Here is an 18,326-nt window from a genome sequence, read left to right as displayed (position 1 = left end):
GCCTCGCGACACTTCAGCCAGACTACAAGTCCCGAGATGCCGGAATGCCTAACCTGAGCGACCTGGAATGTTTGCTGGGGCCACGAGGGCGGGCTTTCCGTGGAGGCCAGCCAATGGTGGCTCGCGGGGCAGTGACGCGCCTCGCCTTCCGGCAGGGAGCGGCGGGCAGTGCGTTGTACGCATGCGCACTGCGGCGTCCTAGAAAAGGGGGCCGCTGGCGGCCTGCACCGAAGACATGGAGCAGGGCTACGGAGGTAAGTGTCGGCTACTTGGCGCGGGGCAGAACGAGAAGGTGCCGTGCGGCCGCCACCGCACATAGGGCCGCGTGCCGGGGCCTACGGCTCGAGCATGGATGCCAAGAGGCAGCCAGGGAGCGCGCGCCGCTCATTCGGCTTCGGTGCCGTCATCCTCCGGGAGCGGCGTCCGCGGAATGGCGGGCGCGGACCGAGGGGCGAACAGGGTTCGGGCCGAGGCTGCGGGGATGCCGTGGGCCTCCCCTGCAGCTTTTGCCCGTAGCCCTGGCGACCCCGGCCGTTCGCAGTGCCGCCCTCCCCTTCCGGAGACGACACAAAATGGCGGCACTGGGGGCGGGGTCTGCGGCCGAGCGCGGGCTCTACCTCTCCCAGGGCCGTTGGGCCTGTCCGGGGCATGCGGGGTTCGGCGGGTCCTCCGCTCGGTGCACGTGGTCCAAGGCGCGGTCGCGGAAGCCTCGCGGTGTAGCGAGGCGGGGTTAGATACGGTCTCTGCAGGGGTCAGTCTGCTGTGTACCCGGCACGTGCGGGCCATGGGAGGCAGTGATGGCCTAGGATGAGGTGCTGGGTATCTTTTTGTGCAGAGCTGGAGATTTGATGTGCCTTGGAGCTGGTGATAAATTGGCCGGTCTCCTTCAGGTAGTACCTTGCGATGAGGCTTACCTGAGGGGCCAAGGAGCTGTTTAGGAGGGAACGTCCCTTTTCCCTACTTGCCTTCAGTGCCTGCCTGCAGTAAGGCTGACCTTCTCGAGCTACGTGCTCCTGGTCTCCGGAATGAGACCATTCTTGAAAGCATTTGCCCTGTGCTGTGAGCCAAGTTTGCCCACAGGAAACTGTTGGAAATGGGGGGGGTGGAAGCTAGTGGTCCGATCCTGGCTGCCCCGGCTGGAGAAGGCATGGATCTTGAGAGGTGGCAGTGAAGCAGGGTCCCCCTCAGCAGCAATTAAATAGAAAGGTCCTGAGGTGGGACCATGTACAGTGTGCTTTTGGTGTCTACAGGGTTCTTTGGCGGGGTGGGGGAGGGGGAGGTCATAGCCTGGCTATGCCGACATTCTGCAGTCTAGCTAGATCTCACCATTCTGTATGTTCCTTCCCACCAGATGTTTCTGCTAGTAATCTTGTCTCACACTGTTGGCTTGGAGAGCCTCCTTCCCCACTTCCTACTTGCTGAAAACTTTTCAGGCTCAGTTAAGATACTGTAGCCTCCCTGATGTCTTCTGTCGGTGTGTTTTGAGATTAAGTGAATAGCTTATGCCACTTAAACCAGTACCTCACGGTGAAGTGGTCAGGGCCCTGGGGTTGGTCGTCTGCTGTTAGAATCTGCACTCTGAGGGCTGGTCCGTGGCTCACTTGGGAGAGTGTGGTGCTGATAACACCAAGTCAAGGGTTAAGATCCCCTTACTGCTCATCTTAAAAAAAAAAAAAAAAGAATCTGCACTCTGACCTTCTGCTGCACGCCTGCGTGGTGTGAGGTAGGGGAGGGTGTAGCCTTAAGAGGTGAGCAGAGGACAAACCTCAGCAGCTTTTAAAGTCACAAGGAGGCCTAGGGAGGCGCAATTTAAGTCACCGAATTCCCAAGTTCATTTCCAATTATGGGGTATTTGTGGCGGCTGTCTGAGCTTGTTTCCCAGAGACACAGTGGCTGGGCCAAAGGGGTCAGGTGACTGTGGCTTAATGCTGGGCAGCTTGTCCTGTGTCATCCTGTTTCAGATTGAGAATTGGAGGGATGAGGTCCGCAACAGGCAGTGGGTAGAGCTGACTTCCAAGCCAGTTCCCCTTCCCCCTCTTTTCTTTTGCATTGATGTTAGCCAGAACGGGTGTGGTGATGATGAAGTCAGTGAGCTGTGGGGTGGCTCTTAGGCGGATGGTGTTGTGGTTACGCTGCCTTCCTGTAAGGCTGGTACTGAACTCTTAAAAGGAAATCCCTTTAGGTTTTTCAGAGTTCTGAGCACCTTGAAAGCACCTGTTCTCTTTTGTGTCAACTCATAGGGCTTTCTTTTCACAGGCTATGGGGCATGGAGTGCTGGACCTGCCAACACCCAGGGTAAGTGGGTCCTGCTTTGGAATTGAGGGATGGGCTTCCCTTTCACCTCAGGCCCCAGCATGGCAGAGTCAGAGCTCACCAGAGTCAAGCAGGGGGAGGTAGCAGCCCAGTGTTCAGCAAACCTTTTTCCTAAAGGATCTGACAGTAAATGTCTCCGACTTTGTTGGCTACACAGTCTCTGTAATGCAGTCAGCCACAGATATTTAAATGAATGTACATGGCTATGTGGCATTATTTATTTATGGACACTGAAATTTAAATATCATAATTTTCACGGGTTATGAAATACTAATTAAATAGCTGAAGGTGTAATCAGTGGTTTTTCTATGATACAGCTTTAGAGGTATAGAATTCAGCAGATAATATGTGGAATTCTTTATATCCACCCCAGCTCCACTTCTAGCAGTTTTTCCTATTAATATCTTGCATTCATATGATATGTTTGTTACAGTTAATAAACCAATGCTGACACATTATTGTTTACTATAGTACATGGTTTATATTAATTTTCATTTTGCGTTGTATTATTCCATGAGTTTTGAGAAATGTATGTGATGCATCTCATGTCAAAATTCGTACTTGTATGTCATGGAATATTCTTTTGAACTTTTTTCCCCCTGACCATTTTTAAATAACCTCAAATTTAAAAAAAAAAAAAAAAAAAAACCAAACCATTCTTAGTTCAAGGACTGTACAAAAACAGGCAGCGGCTAGATTTGGCTTGGTGGCCTCTTGCTCGTCCCCATCTAGAGTCTGGATCATGATGCTCAGCTGGTTTGGAGGAGCAGGATTGCTCTCTGTTGGCGAGATTTTCTGCTTTCTGCCAGCCCCTGTTGCAGGGCATGAGGGCTTCCTTTGTTTTCTGAGCTTGGGACCTGTCCCTAGCACAGTTGGGGATGGGTCCACTTTTCTGCCCTTCACCAGGTGTCCCAGGAGGAGGCTGTCCAGGTCTTTCCTGGCCCACATTGTCCCCTTGCTCAGTTGAGTTGAGGATGTGATTTTCCATGGATGCCCTCCCAGTGTAGTTGGCAGTGCCTGAGCTCTGGCTCCTGGTGAAGACTGGCCCTTTGCAAGGGCTCTGCCCATAGAGTGTGCAGTGTCCTTTTCTTTGCCTGATGGGGAAAGTCAGCTTGCCTGAGAGAGAAGCCTTGATTTTACTTAACCTGGTGTTCTGTAAGGAATGAGCTTGCTGCTGGGCAACCAAGAGTGTCTCCCTTATCACTGCTGCAGCCACCAGGGCTGGAGCGAGGTGACAACTGTCCGGAGGCAGGGGGGTTGGATGTTTTCGTTCTTCAAACAAAGCTTCTGTATGTTTTCCTTTCCTCTAAGGTGCCTATGGAACCGGTGTGGCCAGTTGGCAAGGTAAGATCTTCTGGGGGCTGCAGGCAGGCAAGTGGTCCTCTGATCAGGTACCCCAACCCCCCATCCTACCTGTACTCACAGCTTTTCTGAAGGCCAGGGAGGTCAGGCTGGTGGCAGGGGAGTGGGGGGTGGGGATTTCCTGGCACTATCCCTGAGGACATGGCCGGTGCTGCTGTTCTGAGCACAAGGTGTTGAGGAGTGCCAGGGCTGGCCTTAGGGGGGGGCCCTTGTTAGAGAGCGTTGTGGTTGTGTTGTGGGAGTAGCAGGTTTGTTGTGGGTCTGTCAACAGCATAAGCTGCCATTCCTGGGCTCTCAGCCACCTCTGGCTTTGGATGGGGAGCAAGTGCTAGGGTCTGGCACAGAAAACCCATAGCTCAGAGCTGAGGCTGCCCCTCTCTCTGGTCTGCTGCTGCCTTTTGGCAGGTAACATGCACAGTGTGAAGTGATACCAGCAGCACTTGGTCTTGGTGGGCAGTGGGTGCTACTCTCCAGACGTGTTCACTATGGATGGGCCTCACAGCTTTTGAGGTCTGACTTGGTTCCTCCTTCCTCTGACAGGTTATGAAAACTACAATTATTACAGCACCCAGAACACCAGTGTCACCACAGGAGCGACCTACAGCTATGGCCCAGCCTCCTGGGAGGCTGCCAAGGCCAGCGATGGTGGCCTGGCAGCTGGAGGCCCTGCCATGCACATGGCCTCTTATGGCCCAGAGCCATGCGCTGACAATTCTGACTCCCTCATTGCCAAGATCAACCAGCGTTTGGACATGATATCCAAGGAAGGAATCAGGGGCGGGAGCGGCAGTGGCGGGGAGGGCTTGCAGGACCGGGAGAGGTGATTATGGACCCAATCCCTACCTCAGGGACCCCACATGTCTGCCTTTGTGCAGATGGGATAGGCATCTGCTCTTCAGGGTGGGCTCTTCCTTTCCACTCTCCTGAGGGTGGCAGAGATGAGTTTGGGTTGGGCCTGTTGGGGGGGGGGCACACAGGCATTACAATAGGACTTCATTGCTGGTTTCATAAGGGGTGCAGCTTGGGATGTGGCTGTTTGCTAAGCTACCCCAGACTCCTTATTTCCTCATCAGGCCTCTTGTTTACCAATGTTTGAAGGAGGGTGTTGGCCTGCTTTGTCCTCTGAGCATTTAGGTGGTATGCAGGGCAGCTTCGTTTGCTGTTGCAGGGAGGGGCACTGAGGTTATACTGCAGAAGTGCAGAGGTGGGCAGCCAAGGTGGCCTGGGCAGGGCCCTCAGCCGCCCCTGAAGGGTTATGCTTCCTTTGCAGCTCCTTCCGCTTCCAGCAGTTTGAGTCCTATGACTCCAGGCCTTGCCTACCTGAACACAACCCCTACCGCTCCAGCTACAGCTACGACTATGACTTTGATCTCGGGTCCAACCGCAATGGCGGCTTTGGTGGGCAGTATAATGACTGCAGGGACCCGGCCCGTGAGCGGGGCTCCCTGGATGGTTTTGTGCGGGGCCGGAGCCAGGGCCGCTTCCAGGATCGGAGCAACCCCAGCACCTTTATACGCAGCGACCCCTTCTTGCCACCCCCGGTCTCCTCCGAGCCTCTGTCCACTCCCTGGAACGAGCTGAACTACATGGGTGGGCGGGGCCTGAGCGGCCCCTCCCCCAGCAGGCCACCACCTTCTGTCTTCCCCCAGTCCATGCATGCCCCTGACTATGGTGTGATGGGCATGCAGGGGGCAGGTGGCTATGACAACGCCATTCCTTATGGATGTGGCCGGTCACAGACCCGGATGCGGGACTGGGTAAGCCCTTACAAAGTTTCATCAGGCTACCTTTGCTTTTCTTTTTAGCAGTTTTACTTAGGTAGAATTTACGTGCCTGAAGATCCACTCATTTTTAAGTGTACGACTTACAGAACTGTGCAGCCATCACCACAATCTCATTTTAGAACATTTCCATCAACCCAAAAGAAGCCCCATCTCTGGTAGCAGTCACTCCCTGTTTTCTCCCCAACCTGCTGACAACCACTAATCTGGTTTCTGTCTCTACGATTTGCCTGTTCTGGACATTTCATACAAGTGGAATCATACACTTTATGGCTTTTGTGTCTGGCTGATTTCACTTAGCATAGTATTTTCTTTGAGATTCAACTACATCGTCTCTCTTTGCTTTTTGGAAAGACCTTGTCTATTTGTTCTCTGATCTTACAACTTCCCCTTTCCTCATTTCTGTGGGGTGTCTTAACAGTCCAGGTAAGTGGTACATAGGATGTGCTTGTGTCCATAGCCCAGGAGGAGAGGGTTTGACCGCTTCGGACCAGACAGCATGGGCAGGAAGCGGAAGCTGTTTCAAATGTATGAGGAACCGGACGCCAAAGTGGCCCGGGCTGACAGCGAAGGAGATTTTTCTGACAACGGTACGCCCTGGCCCTGTCTGTACAGTGGACACACAGGAACTTGAGGGTGGCGTGTTTCACCCACGTGCCCCCAACCCTCACGGTGGTCAGGACAGTCACTCTGGACAGTGATCTTGGGAGGGTGAAAACAGGAACTGGGGCCACCTGCCCAAAGGCTGGCTTTTCCTATTTTTTTGTGTCTGGCAGATGATGGAGCTGGTGACTTCCGGTCAGGAGATGAAGAATTCAGAGGTGTAAGTCCATCTTTATAGGTCGGTTTGTAGTGTGCAGTTTCTTCCTTTATCGTTCTCCATCCCTAAGAGGCAGGAATAGCTGCCTTGGCAGACTCAGTTTTGTCTCTAAGGGGATTTAGTACCCTGACTTGCTAGGTTTCTAAGAGTTTTCTGCCTGCAACAATCACTTTCTTCCTGATAAAGCCCCCAGCCCCTCTCCCCGGCTGCTTCTGTGTACCCATAGTGATGGGGCTACCTGCCAGCATGGTGAGCGCAGCAGACTGAGGCTGGCAAGTAATGCACTGGAGGCTCATTTGCTGCCAGCTCTGTGCTGGGTGCTGCTGACCCATGTCTGCACCCTTCAATTCTCACATGAGTCACAGGAGAGCAAAAGCTATGGCCAGTTCTCAGCCAGAACTTTAGCAAACACCCAGGGAGATTCTGATCCAGGTGGGGGGTGGGGCCTGGAGATTCCAGTGTGGGAAGGCTTCCTCTGATGGTCAAGGAGGGCCAGATACAGCATATGTTTAGCTTTCCTGAGAGCCTCGCTTGCTGTTTGGCATGCCTAGGTCTTGGGTCTGGGCATCTCTGCAAATCTGCTGATTGCTAATTTAATCTTAGGCTCTCTGTCTAAGGAGTCAGCTCTCCACATATTCTGTTAGATGAATTGTTTTTATCTATATCTGGTTTGTTGAAACATTGGATAAATAAATAAAGAAATGCTCAGGAAACTTGGTGAAGCCATTTTCAATAATGAACACTGGAACTAGCATCCCGTAGATTGGAGTTTGTTAACTTACAATTGGTGGATGGTTTTCTTGGTGTTCCCATGCGCAGAATTGTGCAGATGTGCATTTGCCAGGGGGGAGGCAGTTCTGTAGCTTCAGAAAGCACTGAAAGAGGGTCAGCAACTTAAAAAAAAAAAAAAAAGTATCACAGAATTTGTGAAGGCAACTAGTAGTAGTAATAGGGTACACTCATCCTCCATCCAAGGCCCTGAGGCTTGTCCTGATACCCTGTGACTTGTTTCCTGGTGGCTGGCACCGTGACCTAGGTCTAGGGTGTGACCACCCACAAAGTGGTGGCTGGGAGCTGGGCTGGTTATGGAGAATTCTGGAAACACCACCTCACTGCCTGACTTTATTTGCTCTTTTTCAGGAGGATGAATTCTGCGACTCTGGGAGGCAGAGAGGTAGGCGTCAGCCAGTGTGCTTTGCAACTTTCTTGTGTCTGGCTGGCTGTCCTGCACTCACTTCCCAGCTTTCAGCAGGCTGGGCTTCTGAGCAAGCTGGGGGCCCACATGGAGGGGCTGTGGCTGCCAGGTGGGCCTCGGCTATGGCAGTCACCCAAGGTTTTGCTTCCAAGTAACTGGGGCAGCATTTGCTAGAAACGGGTCTGTCTGTCTCACTTGATGCAGATGCAGAGAGAGGAGAAGCCAGGCTCTGGGTGTCTGCAACAGTTCATGGTGCTAGGGAAGGGAGAGTCTCAGAAACAAAAGAGAGAAGCCCCCATGACCAATGCGGGTCCCATACTATTCTCTCCTGGGTTTCGTTCTGTCCAGTTTTCTCAGTTGACAACCCAGGGCTGTTCTGTCAGCCTCTATGGTAGAGATTCTGGGGGCTGCAGCACACGTTGCTGTGTGCCTGAGAGTGTGAAACAGAGCCAACACCTGCGGGGGTTGGGAACATAGGGGTGGGGCCTGTCAGGTGCACCCAGGCCCAGATTCTCAAGAAACAGTCATTGCTCAGCAGGTCTCATCAGTTGCAAAGCTAGAGACCTAAGAGGCCAAAGTAAGCAGCAAGGGCAGATCAAGGTTAGACCCCTTGGAGGGACATGGACAAGCAGCCTAAGATGTAATACCCTTGAGCTTGCCCAAAAGCCACTTGTTTTTTTCTCTGTTCCCATGAGTCTGTCCGTAGCTGGTTACCCAAGGATTGCAGGCTGGCTCCTTCGTAGCTCTTCTGTAAATTTGGAAGGCACCCTTGGCTTAGATGCTCCTTTCCTTCTGTTTTCTAGCTTAGCTGACCCTCTGAGGTCCTCCCAGCCCATGTATGAAGCATCCTTGTCCACAGTGTGGGACCACAGCGAGCACTAGCAGCTCAGGCAGTGGGATAAATGCTAAAGCAAAGGTGACATGTTTATTGCGCGCAGGTCCTGCTACCTACCCGGGATGACTTTGCTATTAAACAGCAGTCATAGTGTCAGGCAGTGACCTCTTGCCAAAAATCCCACACGCCCTTTTGAGAGGCTTCTGAGCAGCGCACGCCGGTCTCCATCATCGTGGGACAGTCTCGGGACTGGCATCAGGGGTAGGGGTTACAGTTCAGATGCTTATCCAACCTTTTTTCAGCATCCAGCCCTGGCCCTGGGTCTCAGGGACTCAGCCTGGCCTCATGCTGGGATGCCCAGCCACACAGCTCTTTGAGGAGCTCCTGTGCTAGCCCCAGGGGATGGACGGGAGAACCAATTGGTCTCTTCCCATTTTTGTTTCTAGGATTGCTTCCCATGTAGCCCTGGGACAGCCCTAGATTGACGGTTTTTGTGAGTGGAAGATAGAGGTCGGGCCAGCAAGGACTGTCAGACCTGCTGAGGCCCTAGTTCAGATGAGGCTGACAGGACAGTTGCCATGGCCCACCTAGAGGTGGGACGGAGGGTGGTGGAGAGGCTTGCTCCTTTTCCTGAGGCTTTCTAGCTGCTGCCTCTGTATCTGGGGAGACTCTCTTCTCTCTCAAGTGACATTGGGAGAAGATGGTAGGGCGCTAGATTGGAAAAGCAGGATGGGAAAGACAGCAGGGGAAGAGGGCATGGTGCAAGTGGGATGGGCAGGCCACATCCCTGGCCAATCCCAGCCTTATCAGGGTAGAGGGGAGTGACTCCTGGGTTCTCACCAGAGGCCCATGTCCATCGGGAGCCTTTGATGGTGCCGCAGGGTGTCCTAACCCTGCCGTGTGGTGGAGGCAGCAGCAGGCCCAGGGGGTGGCAGCCAAGGTGAGCTGCAGCCCCCAACAAGGCCCTGGAGCCCAGCTCCTCTGCAGGCTCCTCAGAGCATCTCGAAGGGCCTCCTCTGTTACAGGAGAGAAGGACGACGAGGACGAAGAAATGAAGAAGAAAAGAGAAAAGCAAAGGAGGAGGGATAGGATGCGGGACCGGGCAGCAGACAGGTGAGGAGCAGGCAAGGTTGGGGGTCAGGGTGGACAGAGGCAAGGGGTGGACCAGAGCGCCCACTGAAGGTGGCTGCACCTGGGCCCTCACCTGTCCATAACGCAGGTTTGATCCGACTCACAAGTGTCTGTCTGGAAATCTTAACCAAGTCAGTGGGAGACAAAATTTGGGAAATGATTTGGGAGTGCAGAAAAGACCAGTGAAGTTAGGTTTTTTTTGGAGGATCAGCATCTCTTGCCTCTCTGGTTCCTCTGGAATCATGACACCGTGTGGCCCATCCATGCCCAGCAGGGGGCTCTCTTGCCCTCTAGCAGGCCTGAGGGGGTGTTCGTTGTTCCCTGGCATGTCTGGTGTCCCATACAAGTGACCTTCATTTAGCAGAACTGCTGAAAGTGCTTCAGGTACCTTGTTCAAATCCAGACCACCTGTGGCATTAGATACAGCAAGTATATATGAGTACCATCAAGATTTTGTCTCGAAATAGAAAAAAAAAAAATGCCAAATGCCAAAGGGTGTTGCCATGACCACACCACATATCTGCCTCTTCATGTTCAGTGATGAAGGGACGTCTAACTAGAAACAAACCACCAGTGGCCTTGTGAGTGCCTTGACTACACACAGCTACTTCTCTATGACTTGATGGGAAATCTTACACCTTAAGTGTCAAATGGGACAGTGATTTTCCTCTGCAAAGAAATGAATGCTGGGCTGGCCGGTTAGCTCACTTGGTTAAAGCATGGTGCTGATAACACTAAGGTCAAGGGTTGGATCCCCTTACCAGCCAACCTTATTTTTTTAAAAAGAAAGAAAGAAATGCTTAGCTGAATAGCTAACAGTAAACAGTATAAGCTGGGAAGCCTGGAACCAAAATGCAGAACTGTTTCTTAAGTGGCACAGAAACTGACTGAAACCATGTTTTTAAACAGATAGATGATGGATAGTTCTATTTTCAGGCCACTTGGAAACTGACATATTTCTTTTTTAAGGAATCTTTGGGTTTTTAATTTTTTTTTATTTTCTTGGTAGCTGGTCACTATGAGGATCCAAGTAAAGGGATCTTTAGATTCTGCACTTGTGACCAAGGATCATGAAGGGACTTAGAGAATTTGTCAAGGGGAGGTGAAGATGTGGCAGGGTAATGTGAATTTCCCACAGCTTCCTGACAGCCCTGTGCAGGGGCCCGGGAGAGTTTACTCTTCACTCCTCTATCAGGGGGTGTCTACCAAAGTGAAAGTGTCTTATGGTGCCTGTCAGAGATCAGAAGCCAGATGTCCTGAAACCAGCAGAGCTCCAAGTAGGCAGAGGAGGAATTCTGAGTGCCACAAGGCCTGCACCCTCATCTCAGAAGGGCTGGAGCCTCGAGGGTAGACCCAGAGAAGGAGCACCTCACTGGGGGGGACTGGGGGCTGCAGGCTGCTCTCCCCTCACTGCACAGCCTGACTGCATTTGGTAAGACTTTGAAAGCACATGGCAAAGAAACCTCACTTTTTATCGAGGAGATCAGACATGCCGTGAAATCCCGTGTGAGAACTGATCTTGGGTTATGGGAGTTTTGAAGTATGCGAGGTCTTCAGGAGTTTTTCCCTCACATAAAATGAGGTTGCTGTGTGTCCGCCCGGTGGCTGCAGAGAGAGACTCATCTGAGAAGCTCTGGAGTTAGATACTGGGCCCCCAGAGCAGTTGGCCAGAGCTTAGGGAGGCACAATTCTGAAAAGTCACCACATGGGGGGGGGTTCTCTTAGGGGCCTTTGGGCCAGAGAGACAGTGTGACAATAAATTGCTTTGTGAATCATTTTCTTGAGATACTTGCAAGGCTGTATCCCATTCTTCAGGCCAGGAAGTTTGGGGAACTGCTACTCTGAGAAGTCTTGGTTCAGAAATTGCCTTCCCATTTCCCTTTCAGCTCTACCCAGAGATGAGCTGGTGATCCCTGCCTCACTGCTCTTCTTGCTGCCCTTTTCCAGGATTCAGTTTGCATGTTCTGTGTGCAAGTTCCGTAGCTTTGAAGACGAAGAAATCCAGAAGCATCTGCAAAGCAAATTTCACAAAGACACTCTGCAGTTTATAAGTACCAAACTGCCTGATAAGACGGTGGAGTTCCTCCAGGTAACGGATATTTGGCCTCCACTGTGGTGTTTGCCGATGATCCTGCAGGTGTCGGATCCCTTGCAGAGAAAAGGCGTAAGGAAGGGAGATAAGAGGTCTCAATTTGGTCAAGGTTTCTTTTCCCAGAATAAAACAGCTGTATGGGTCCCTGAGTCACACAGAGATAGCTAGCCGGGGAGCTCCAGTCTTGGTGGTTCCCACCAGTTCTGCCCATGCAGCTGCTCTCATAGCCACCTTCTGTGCTCAGTGCGGTTGAGAAATGTCCACACGTGATGGCCTCTTACTTCATTTTGTGCTGTCTCCCACTCTAGGAATACATCGTAAACAGGAATAAGAAAATTGAGAAGCGGCGTCATGAGTTGACAGAGAAGGAAAGCACGAAACCAAAACCAGATCCTTTCAAAGGTGAGTTTTGGTTTTAGGGCACGTGGCCTTCTGGGTGGGAGTAAGTAAAGCATGGGACGTGACCTTTAAAACTCAGTGCAAATCCAGCGAAGGGCTGTGAGAATGTGCTGTCAGGGCCATTGGGAGGAGCACATGACAGTGGAAAGAAGCCCTCGAGTGTGCATCCTGATGGGGACCGCAGGTCCTGAGGCCTATCAAGAGTGTTGTTAAGTACTCGGAAGAGAAAGGACCCGAAGGAGGGGGAGAGTTGAAGTGTAATATTCCCAGGTGTGGAGGCTGGCTGTCCTGACCCACGTTCCTGCAGGAGGGCAGACTGCATTTGTCTCAAATTCTGTCCCAACTGAATCCTTAGAGAGTGCTGCAGGGAGACAGTGTGGGCCTTGTTGGGGAGTTGGAGGACAGCATCATTCTATTGCTGTCCTTTATCCCAGGGATTGGCCAGGAACACTTCTTCAAGAAGATTGAGGCCGCTCACTGCCTGGCCTGTGACATGCTGATCCCTGCACAGCACCATCTCCTCCAGCGGCATCTGCACTCTGTGGACCACAATCACAACCGCCGGGTGAGTCCCCGCCTGACACGTGGGTGGGGGCCTGGGATGAGGTTTCCCAGGCTGCCGACCTTCTGTGCCTTACCTGGAATGCTAACATCTTTAGGGGCCCTTGCTGTATTTCATCAAGTATGTCACTCTGTTGATAAGATTCATCTCAATTTCCATTAAATGTGAGAAAACACATTGCTTAGAATTAGTTAGATCCAGTAGCTGCAATTCTCCTGATTTGAGAATGTTTTCTGTAATCACAAAGGTAAATTCCCCAGTTGCTGAGAAACTGATCTGTAAGCTGAGGCTAAGGGCCTTTCAGAGCAGAGACCTGGGGGACCTGGATTTTTTTTGTAGAGAGTCAGATCATATTTTCGGCTTTGTAGGCTCTAGGTTTTCTGTCCAGTGATACAGACAGTAAGGAGTATGTGTGGCTTGCTGAGCCCCCTGGTTTAGCATCTCTGTCTTTAGGTTATCCTGCTATTAAATGGAGTATCAGTAGCTACCTGCCCCTGTCACAGCACTATTGAAGATCAGTGAAAAAGCACTGTAGAAACAAGAGATTGTTGGGTGAACATGTCAAGCTCTAAACAGTCAAATCGTTGGCTCATTCATACATCTGCCATTGAACTTACTTCTTAGCCATTGAACTTACTTCTTATGAAGTCAGTATAACCTGAGAAACCGAAAAAGGAAGAAGCCTACTCTATTCCTGTACTTAGTTTCCATAGCTTCTAACCTGCAAATGCTTTTGTTTCATCCTGGCTCCTGCATGTGGTGCGTGGACACCAGTGGTGTCTTTTAAAGTTGTCAAGCTTCTCCACATTGTCTCACTGTCTTAGTTCCAAGTCTCTGTGGTGCCTTCCTTCTCTTCATTTTGGAGCCTGGCATTTTGGGATTTGTCTCTGCGTAGGGCTGACCTCAGGACAGCTGCATAGCCTGGCTAGTTCTCTGGCTCTTCTGTACCATTTTTAATAGCCCACATTGGTTCCTTTGCAGTTGGCTGCTGAACAGTTCAAGAAAACAAGTCTCCATGTGGCTAAGAGTGTTTTGAACAACAGACATATAGTGAAGATGCTGGAAAAATATCTCAAGGTTTGTGCTTAGGATTCCAGTGAACAGGAAAAAGAAAAGCTTTTGAAATGACAGATGAACTACGAGTGTGGAATTGTATCCAGTATTTATTTATTTATTTATTTATTTATTTATTTATTTATTTTATTATTTTATTTATTTATTTTTTTTAAGATGACCGGTAAGGGGATCTCAACCCTTGGCTTGGTGTTGTCAGCACCATGCTCAGCCAGTGAGCAAACCGGCCATCCCTATATAGGATCCGAACCCGTGGCCTTGGTGTTATCAGCACCACACTCTACCGAGTGAGCCACGGGCTGGCCTTGTATCCAGTATTTAGTGTGTGTGAGTCTTTTGAAGAATTGAGGGACATTGGCATGGTCAGGCTGGGGAGTATGACAGCTAGGGTTTGCTGTGACTCAGTGCTTGCCTGTGGCCTCTGGGGATGTGATGCTTGATGCTGCTTGGTTAATCGGTGTGCAGTGGTGTTGAGAAACCCTGATTTTCTAGCCATAAAAGATTGAGCAAATGACGGTGAGGTCCTTGTTTAAAAAAAAAACGTAGATGATATTTGTCCAGGAAAGAAGCTAAAAAGTTTTTTTGTTGGCACAGCCAACTGACAGATTGGGGGTGGGGTGGGAAGAAGAGCCAGAGGTGCCACAGCCACTCTTAACCTTCGTGATGGGTACAGAGTGACAAAAAGTCCGAAAGTGGGTGCTCATGGAGAGAAGTCTGGTTGGAAAAGCCCCCCATTTCCTCCGTGGGAGCCCGTTTCGCTCATCCTGTGACCTCACCATTTGGGGCTCGTAGCTAAGCTCCAGCCCATAGTCAGATTTTAGGACATTTGCCCTCAGTTATTAAGTGCTTTGATATTTGATAGTTCATTTCCGCTCTTAAGGGCACAAATTCTAAGTAACCAGTGTAAGAAACATGGCTGATCAGTGTTTTACCTTTGTAGCTTAAACAAGTTAAAAGTTTATAGACTCAAGCTTATAAGTACCATATTTTAAAAGATTTTCTGATCTGGTAGTGATAATATTTAATTTGCTTTTTTAGACTAGAGACAGTATATTCTCATGAAAAGTTTGACTTCTGAGGGAGTCAGACTTGGGTTTCAGTCTTCACTCTGATGTTTAATAGCTCTGTGATCTCAGGCAAGTGAAAAATGGGAATAACCCTTAGATAAGGGCAATGAGCGTACACAAAACTAAGATAGTGTTAACTTCCAGTTAAGTGTGTTTTTGTTTTTGTTTTTGTTTTAAATCACACTAAGAAATCCTAGGTCTTTTTGACCTTTTCCTCATGGTTATTATGCTTGAATAAAAAGTGTCTTTTCTGAATCTGTAGGATTAACTCATGGTTTAAATAAGTGTCTCTCTTGTGGATTCTGTCAGTCATAAAAACACAAACTCCCAGCAACCTGGGCCTCCTTCAAGCTCTCTTTTGGACAATTCTTGGGCTGGCAGGTTAGCTTAGTGGATTAGAGTGTGGTGCTGTACCACCAAAGTCAAGGGTTTTGGTCCCCAAAGTGGCCCTCCATCACACACACAAAAAAATTGCTTGCACTGTACTGACCTCTGCTTCCTTTTTGGCCAGGGTGAGGATCCTTTCACCAATGAAACTGTTGACCCAGAAATGGAAGGTGATGACAATTTAGAAGCTGAGGATAAGGAGGAGACACCTGAGGAAGTGGCTGCAGAAGTCTTAGCCAAGGTGATCACAGCAGCGGTGAGGGCAGTCGATGGGGAAGCAGTGCCCACTGGAGAGGGCGACAGAGTGCTGGCGGGAGGGGAAGGCCCTGTGGCTGTGGCGGAGGCCGGTAGTGATCCCCATATCGAACAGCCACCAGAAGAGGAGATGCCCTGTGGAACAGCATCTGATAAAGGGGATACCGAGGCCAGAAATGAGGTGGAGACACTGGCAGCAGAGGTAGAAAGCCCCATAACCGTGGCTGCCCCTTCCCCAGCTGCCCCAGAGGCCAAAGTTGAACAGACGGGTGAAGAGTCCAAAGATGATAGCCCCATGGAATGATCCTCGCTTCCCTGTTCCAGGGACATGCTGCGTAATCCATTGCTCTTTCTTCTTTGGTTTGTAAGCAGTACTAGGGTATGTGTTCCTGGAATGTACTCTAAACTAGTTTAGGTGAAGAGGCTTGGCCATTTTCTTCTGAGCGGTGCACCTCATGGGCTTGACATACAAAGGTGCACGGCCTCCCATCTTGGCTTGAAGGCTGCAGGAGTCGTACATTCCCCCATGACTATAACGTCTCTCTTCACACTGCAGTTGGAATAATAAGAGTTGGGTGATTGGATCTTGATGATACTTTGCTTGTTAAATACAGCCTCTGGCTGAATAGATCTTTCTTTTAATTTCTATTTTTGGTTAGGAGCAGCTCAACACTAGGAATATATCTTGCTTTGTAAAGGGTTTTTAAATTTTTTAGTTTTAAGCATTTGCTTTGCCTTCCGTTTTTGTCCTCTGCTTTGTAGCACACTGTATGGTGTGTGATACTCACAAGATGTGGTGGCATCTTGTAACCAACCGTATGGCACTGGTTATTCACATCAGTGAACTCTCAAATCTGACAAACCTGTGTCACTGGAGGCACATCCACTTTGACCTTCAAGAACGAGGAAACATGGCCTAGGACATTGTTTCCCAGTCCTTGGTGAATCACTATGATATCTTACCTCATTTGTATTCCACTTCCACATTACTTCAGGTTTGTTTTTGTTTTTCTTTAAATTGGCCTATTCCTACTTAATATATTTAAAAAGAACATTTGATGTTGCTCCCATAGAAGGAAAGCAAATACAAATTGCTATAGATAGAAGATATCTGTGAAAAGTAAATATAATTAAACAAACATGTTTCATCTTAGATAAACACTGTTCCTTTGGAGGTGTCTGATCTGTGAGAAGGAAGGCTAGCACGTGTTAAAGAGTAGCACCCAACAGTTACACTCTCATACAGGCAGAATTGGAAGGTCCTTCCCTTTTAAAATAATACTGTTGTGTCTTTTTCCCTGTAAACCTTTTAGCCGTATACATCTCACATTTTGGGAAACGTTGGCCAGTGGGAAATTATTAGAAAAGAGGAAATTATTAAAATATTTGATGAGCATCAACTGTATACCAGGTGCTAATTCATGATAAAAATTCTAAAATACGGGCACTGCTTTCAAGGAGCCTTACTGGAAATGCAAGATGAATATTTATGAAAGAGTCAATATTAGAACTAAAAATTGAAATAAACTGCTTGGTAAGCAAGAAATTGGTGCCTCTGAATCATTTCTGATCCTCATTCCTGAGTGCTGTGTATGTGTGGCTTAATCACAGGTTGAGCGGGCCTTTTGGTGGGGGGTCAAGGGGCCGATATCCAGAACTGAACCCTTGACCTTGGTGTTACAAGGCTATGTTGTAACCAATTGAGCCAACCAGCCAGTCACTGTATGCCTGTTGAAGCCTGTTCTCTCAAGGCAAAAGCATTGGTAGCATTGAACATCAGTACGTGAAAGATGACAGGACTGCACAACTGCTTTGTTACTTTTTTTTTTTCTTGTAAAAATAATTCAAGGCCTGTCATTAAATCTCTCTAATTTTCAGTGGGGCTCTTTTACCCTTGACCCAGTGTGAAACTACGTGAATCATTCTATTCCTACACGGGTTTAAACAAGGCCCTCATTCCCCAGGATGGCGAGTAACTGGATTGCATGAATAGGATGCCCTTATGTTTCCTGAAATGACAGGAGTAAATTTCAAACTTCCTCATTTAACGGAGAGAACTAATATTTAGCTTCCCTATTTGCAGAGGAGAAACCTGGGGGGAGTTGAAGTAACTTTCAGGGTCACACATCAGAGATGTGGGGATACCTAAACTAATACACAGGTCTGTGAGACACCAGTGGCCAGGAACTTTCCATAGAGCACCTTTATTAAAACCCAACTTTAAGAATTATGGGAAAACTTACTCTTTTTTATGAAATAATGCATTGCCCTATTCTAGAATCGTAAGAAAGCCAACTTAGATCTTCAGAAAAAAAAAAAAAGGAATTTGATGATTTCTTGTATTCCTAAGCAAAAGATCATAGGAATGGCAGTCTGATTTCAACTCTAGGTTAGTCATATCGCAGACCTGTGTGACTTTGTGGGATTTTTTAATGAGACTAGTACAGCTGCTAAAGGAAAATCAAAGATGATTTAATGACTCATGTTTAATTCCAAAGTCGAAAAAAAAATGTAATGAACAAACTTCATTCAAGTACACATAATCGTTAGTATTACTAAGTCCTCTGCAGTTTGATTTTGGTTCCTAAAGAGATAATTTTCATTGCTTGATGACCCAGCACAGAGTGGTCCTTGCTCACTAAAAGTGTGGCCAGTGGTAATTAGAATAGCACAGTAAGGGCCAGCCCGTGGCTCACTTGGGAGAGTGTGGTGCTGATAACACCAAGGCCACGGGTTCGGATCCCTATATAGGGATGGCCGGTTAGCTCCCTTGGGAGAGTGTGGTGCTGACAACACTAAGTCAAGGGTTAAAAAAAAAAAATAGCACAGTAAACAGCTACTGCAGTACACTGAGCTCCATAGAGGCAGTACCAGGGCAAGTGAGAACGGACAGTCATTGGGCAGCTCTGCCTCCCCAAGGCAAAATAACTAAACATGGGCAAAGGGGAAAGATTGTAAGAAGCCACGAGGCAAAATGTATGCATTCTTTATGCAAACTTGCCTGGAGGAGCACAGAAAGAAGCACCCAGACACTTCAGTCCATTTCTTAGAGT

General features: G+C 49.1%; 1 protein-coding gene across 2 annotated transcripts; it reads left to right on the top strand.

The window, feature by feature from the left end:
- The first annotated feature begins 173 nt into the window (after window positions 1-173).
- AKAP8 (A-kinase anchoring protein 8) lies at window positions 174-16,819 on the top strand. Of its 2 annotated transcripts, XM_063110315.1 has the most exons (14): window positions 174-254; window positions 2,257-2,295; window positions 3,625-3,657; window positions 4,216-4,495; window positions 4,946-5,432; window positions 5,917-6,046; window positions 6,233-6,279; window positions 7,417-7,450; window positions 9,332-9,419; window positions 11,385-11,526; window positions 11,838-11,931; window positions 12,363-12,493; window positions 13,472-13,567; window positions 15,143-16,819. In XM_063110315.1, the coding sequence occupies exons 1-14, from the start codon at window positions 236-238 to the stop codon at window positions 15,575-15,577; spliced, it is 2,055 nt and encodes a 684-aa protein (XP_062966385.1). In that variant the 5' UTR covers window positions 174-235; the 3' UTR covers window positions 15,578-16,819. The 2 variants fall into 2 exon arrangements, with proteins under 2 accessions (XP_062966385.1, XP_062966386.1); XM_063110316.1 differs by lacking the exon at window positions 7,417-7,450 and having other exon boundaries at window positions 6,233-6,277.
- The last annotated feature ends 1,507 nt before the right edge of the window (window positions 16,820-18,326 follow it).

Source organism: Cynocephalus volans, chromosome 10 (assembly GCF_027409185.1).
Source record: "Cynocephalus volans isolate mCynVol1 chromosome 10, mCynVol1.pri, whole genome shotgun sequence".
Lineage (NCBI taxonomy): Eukaryota > Metazoa > Chordata > Mammalia > Dermoptera > Cynocephalidae > Cynocephalus > Cynocephalus volans.
This window is presented reverse-complemented; position numbering and strand designations above follow the sequence as displayed.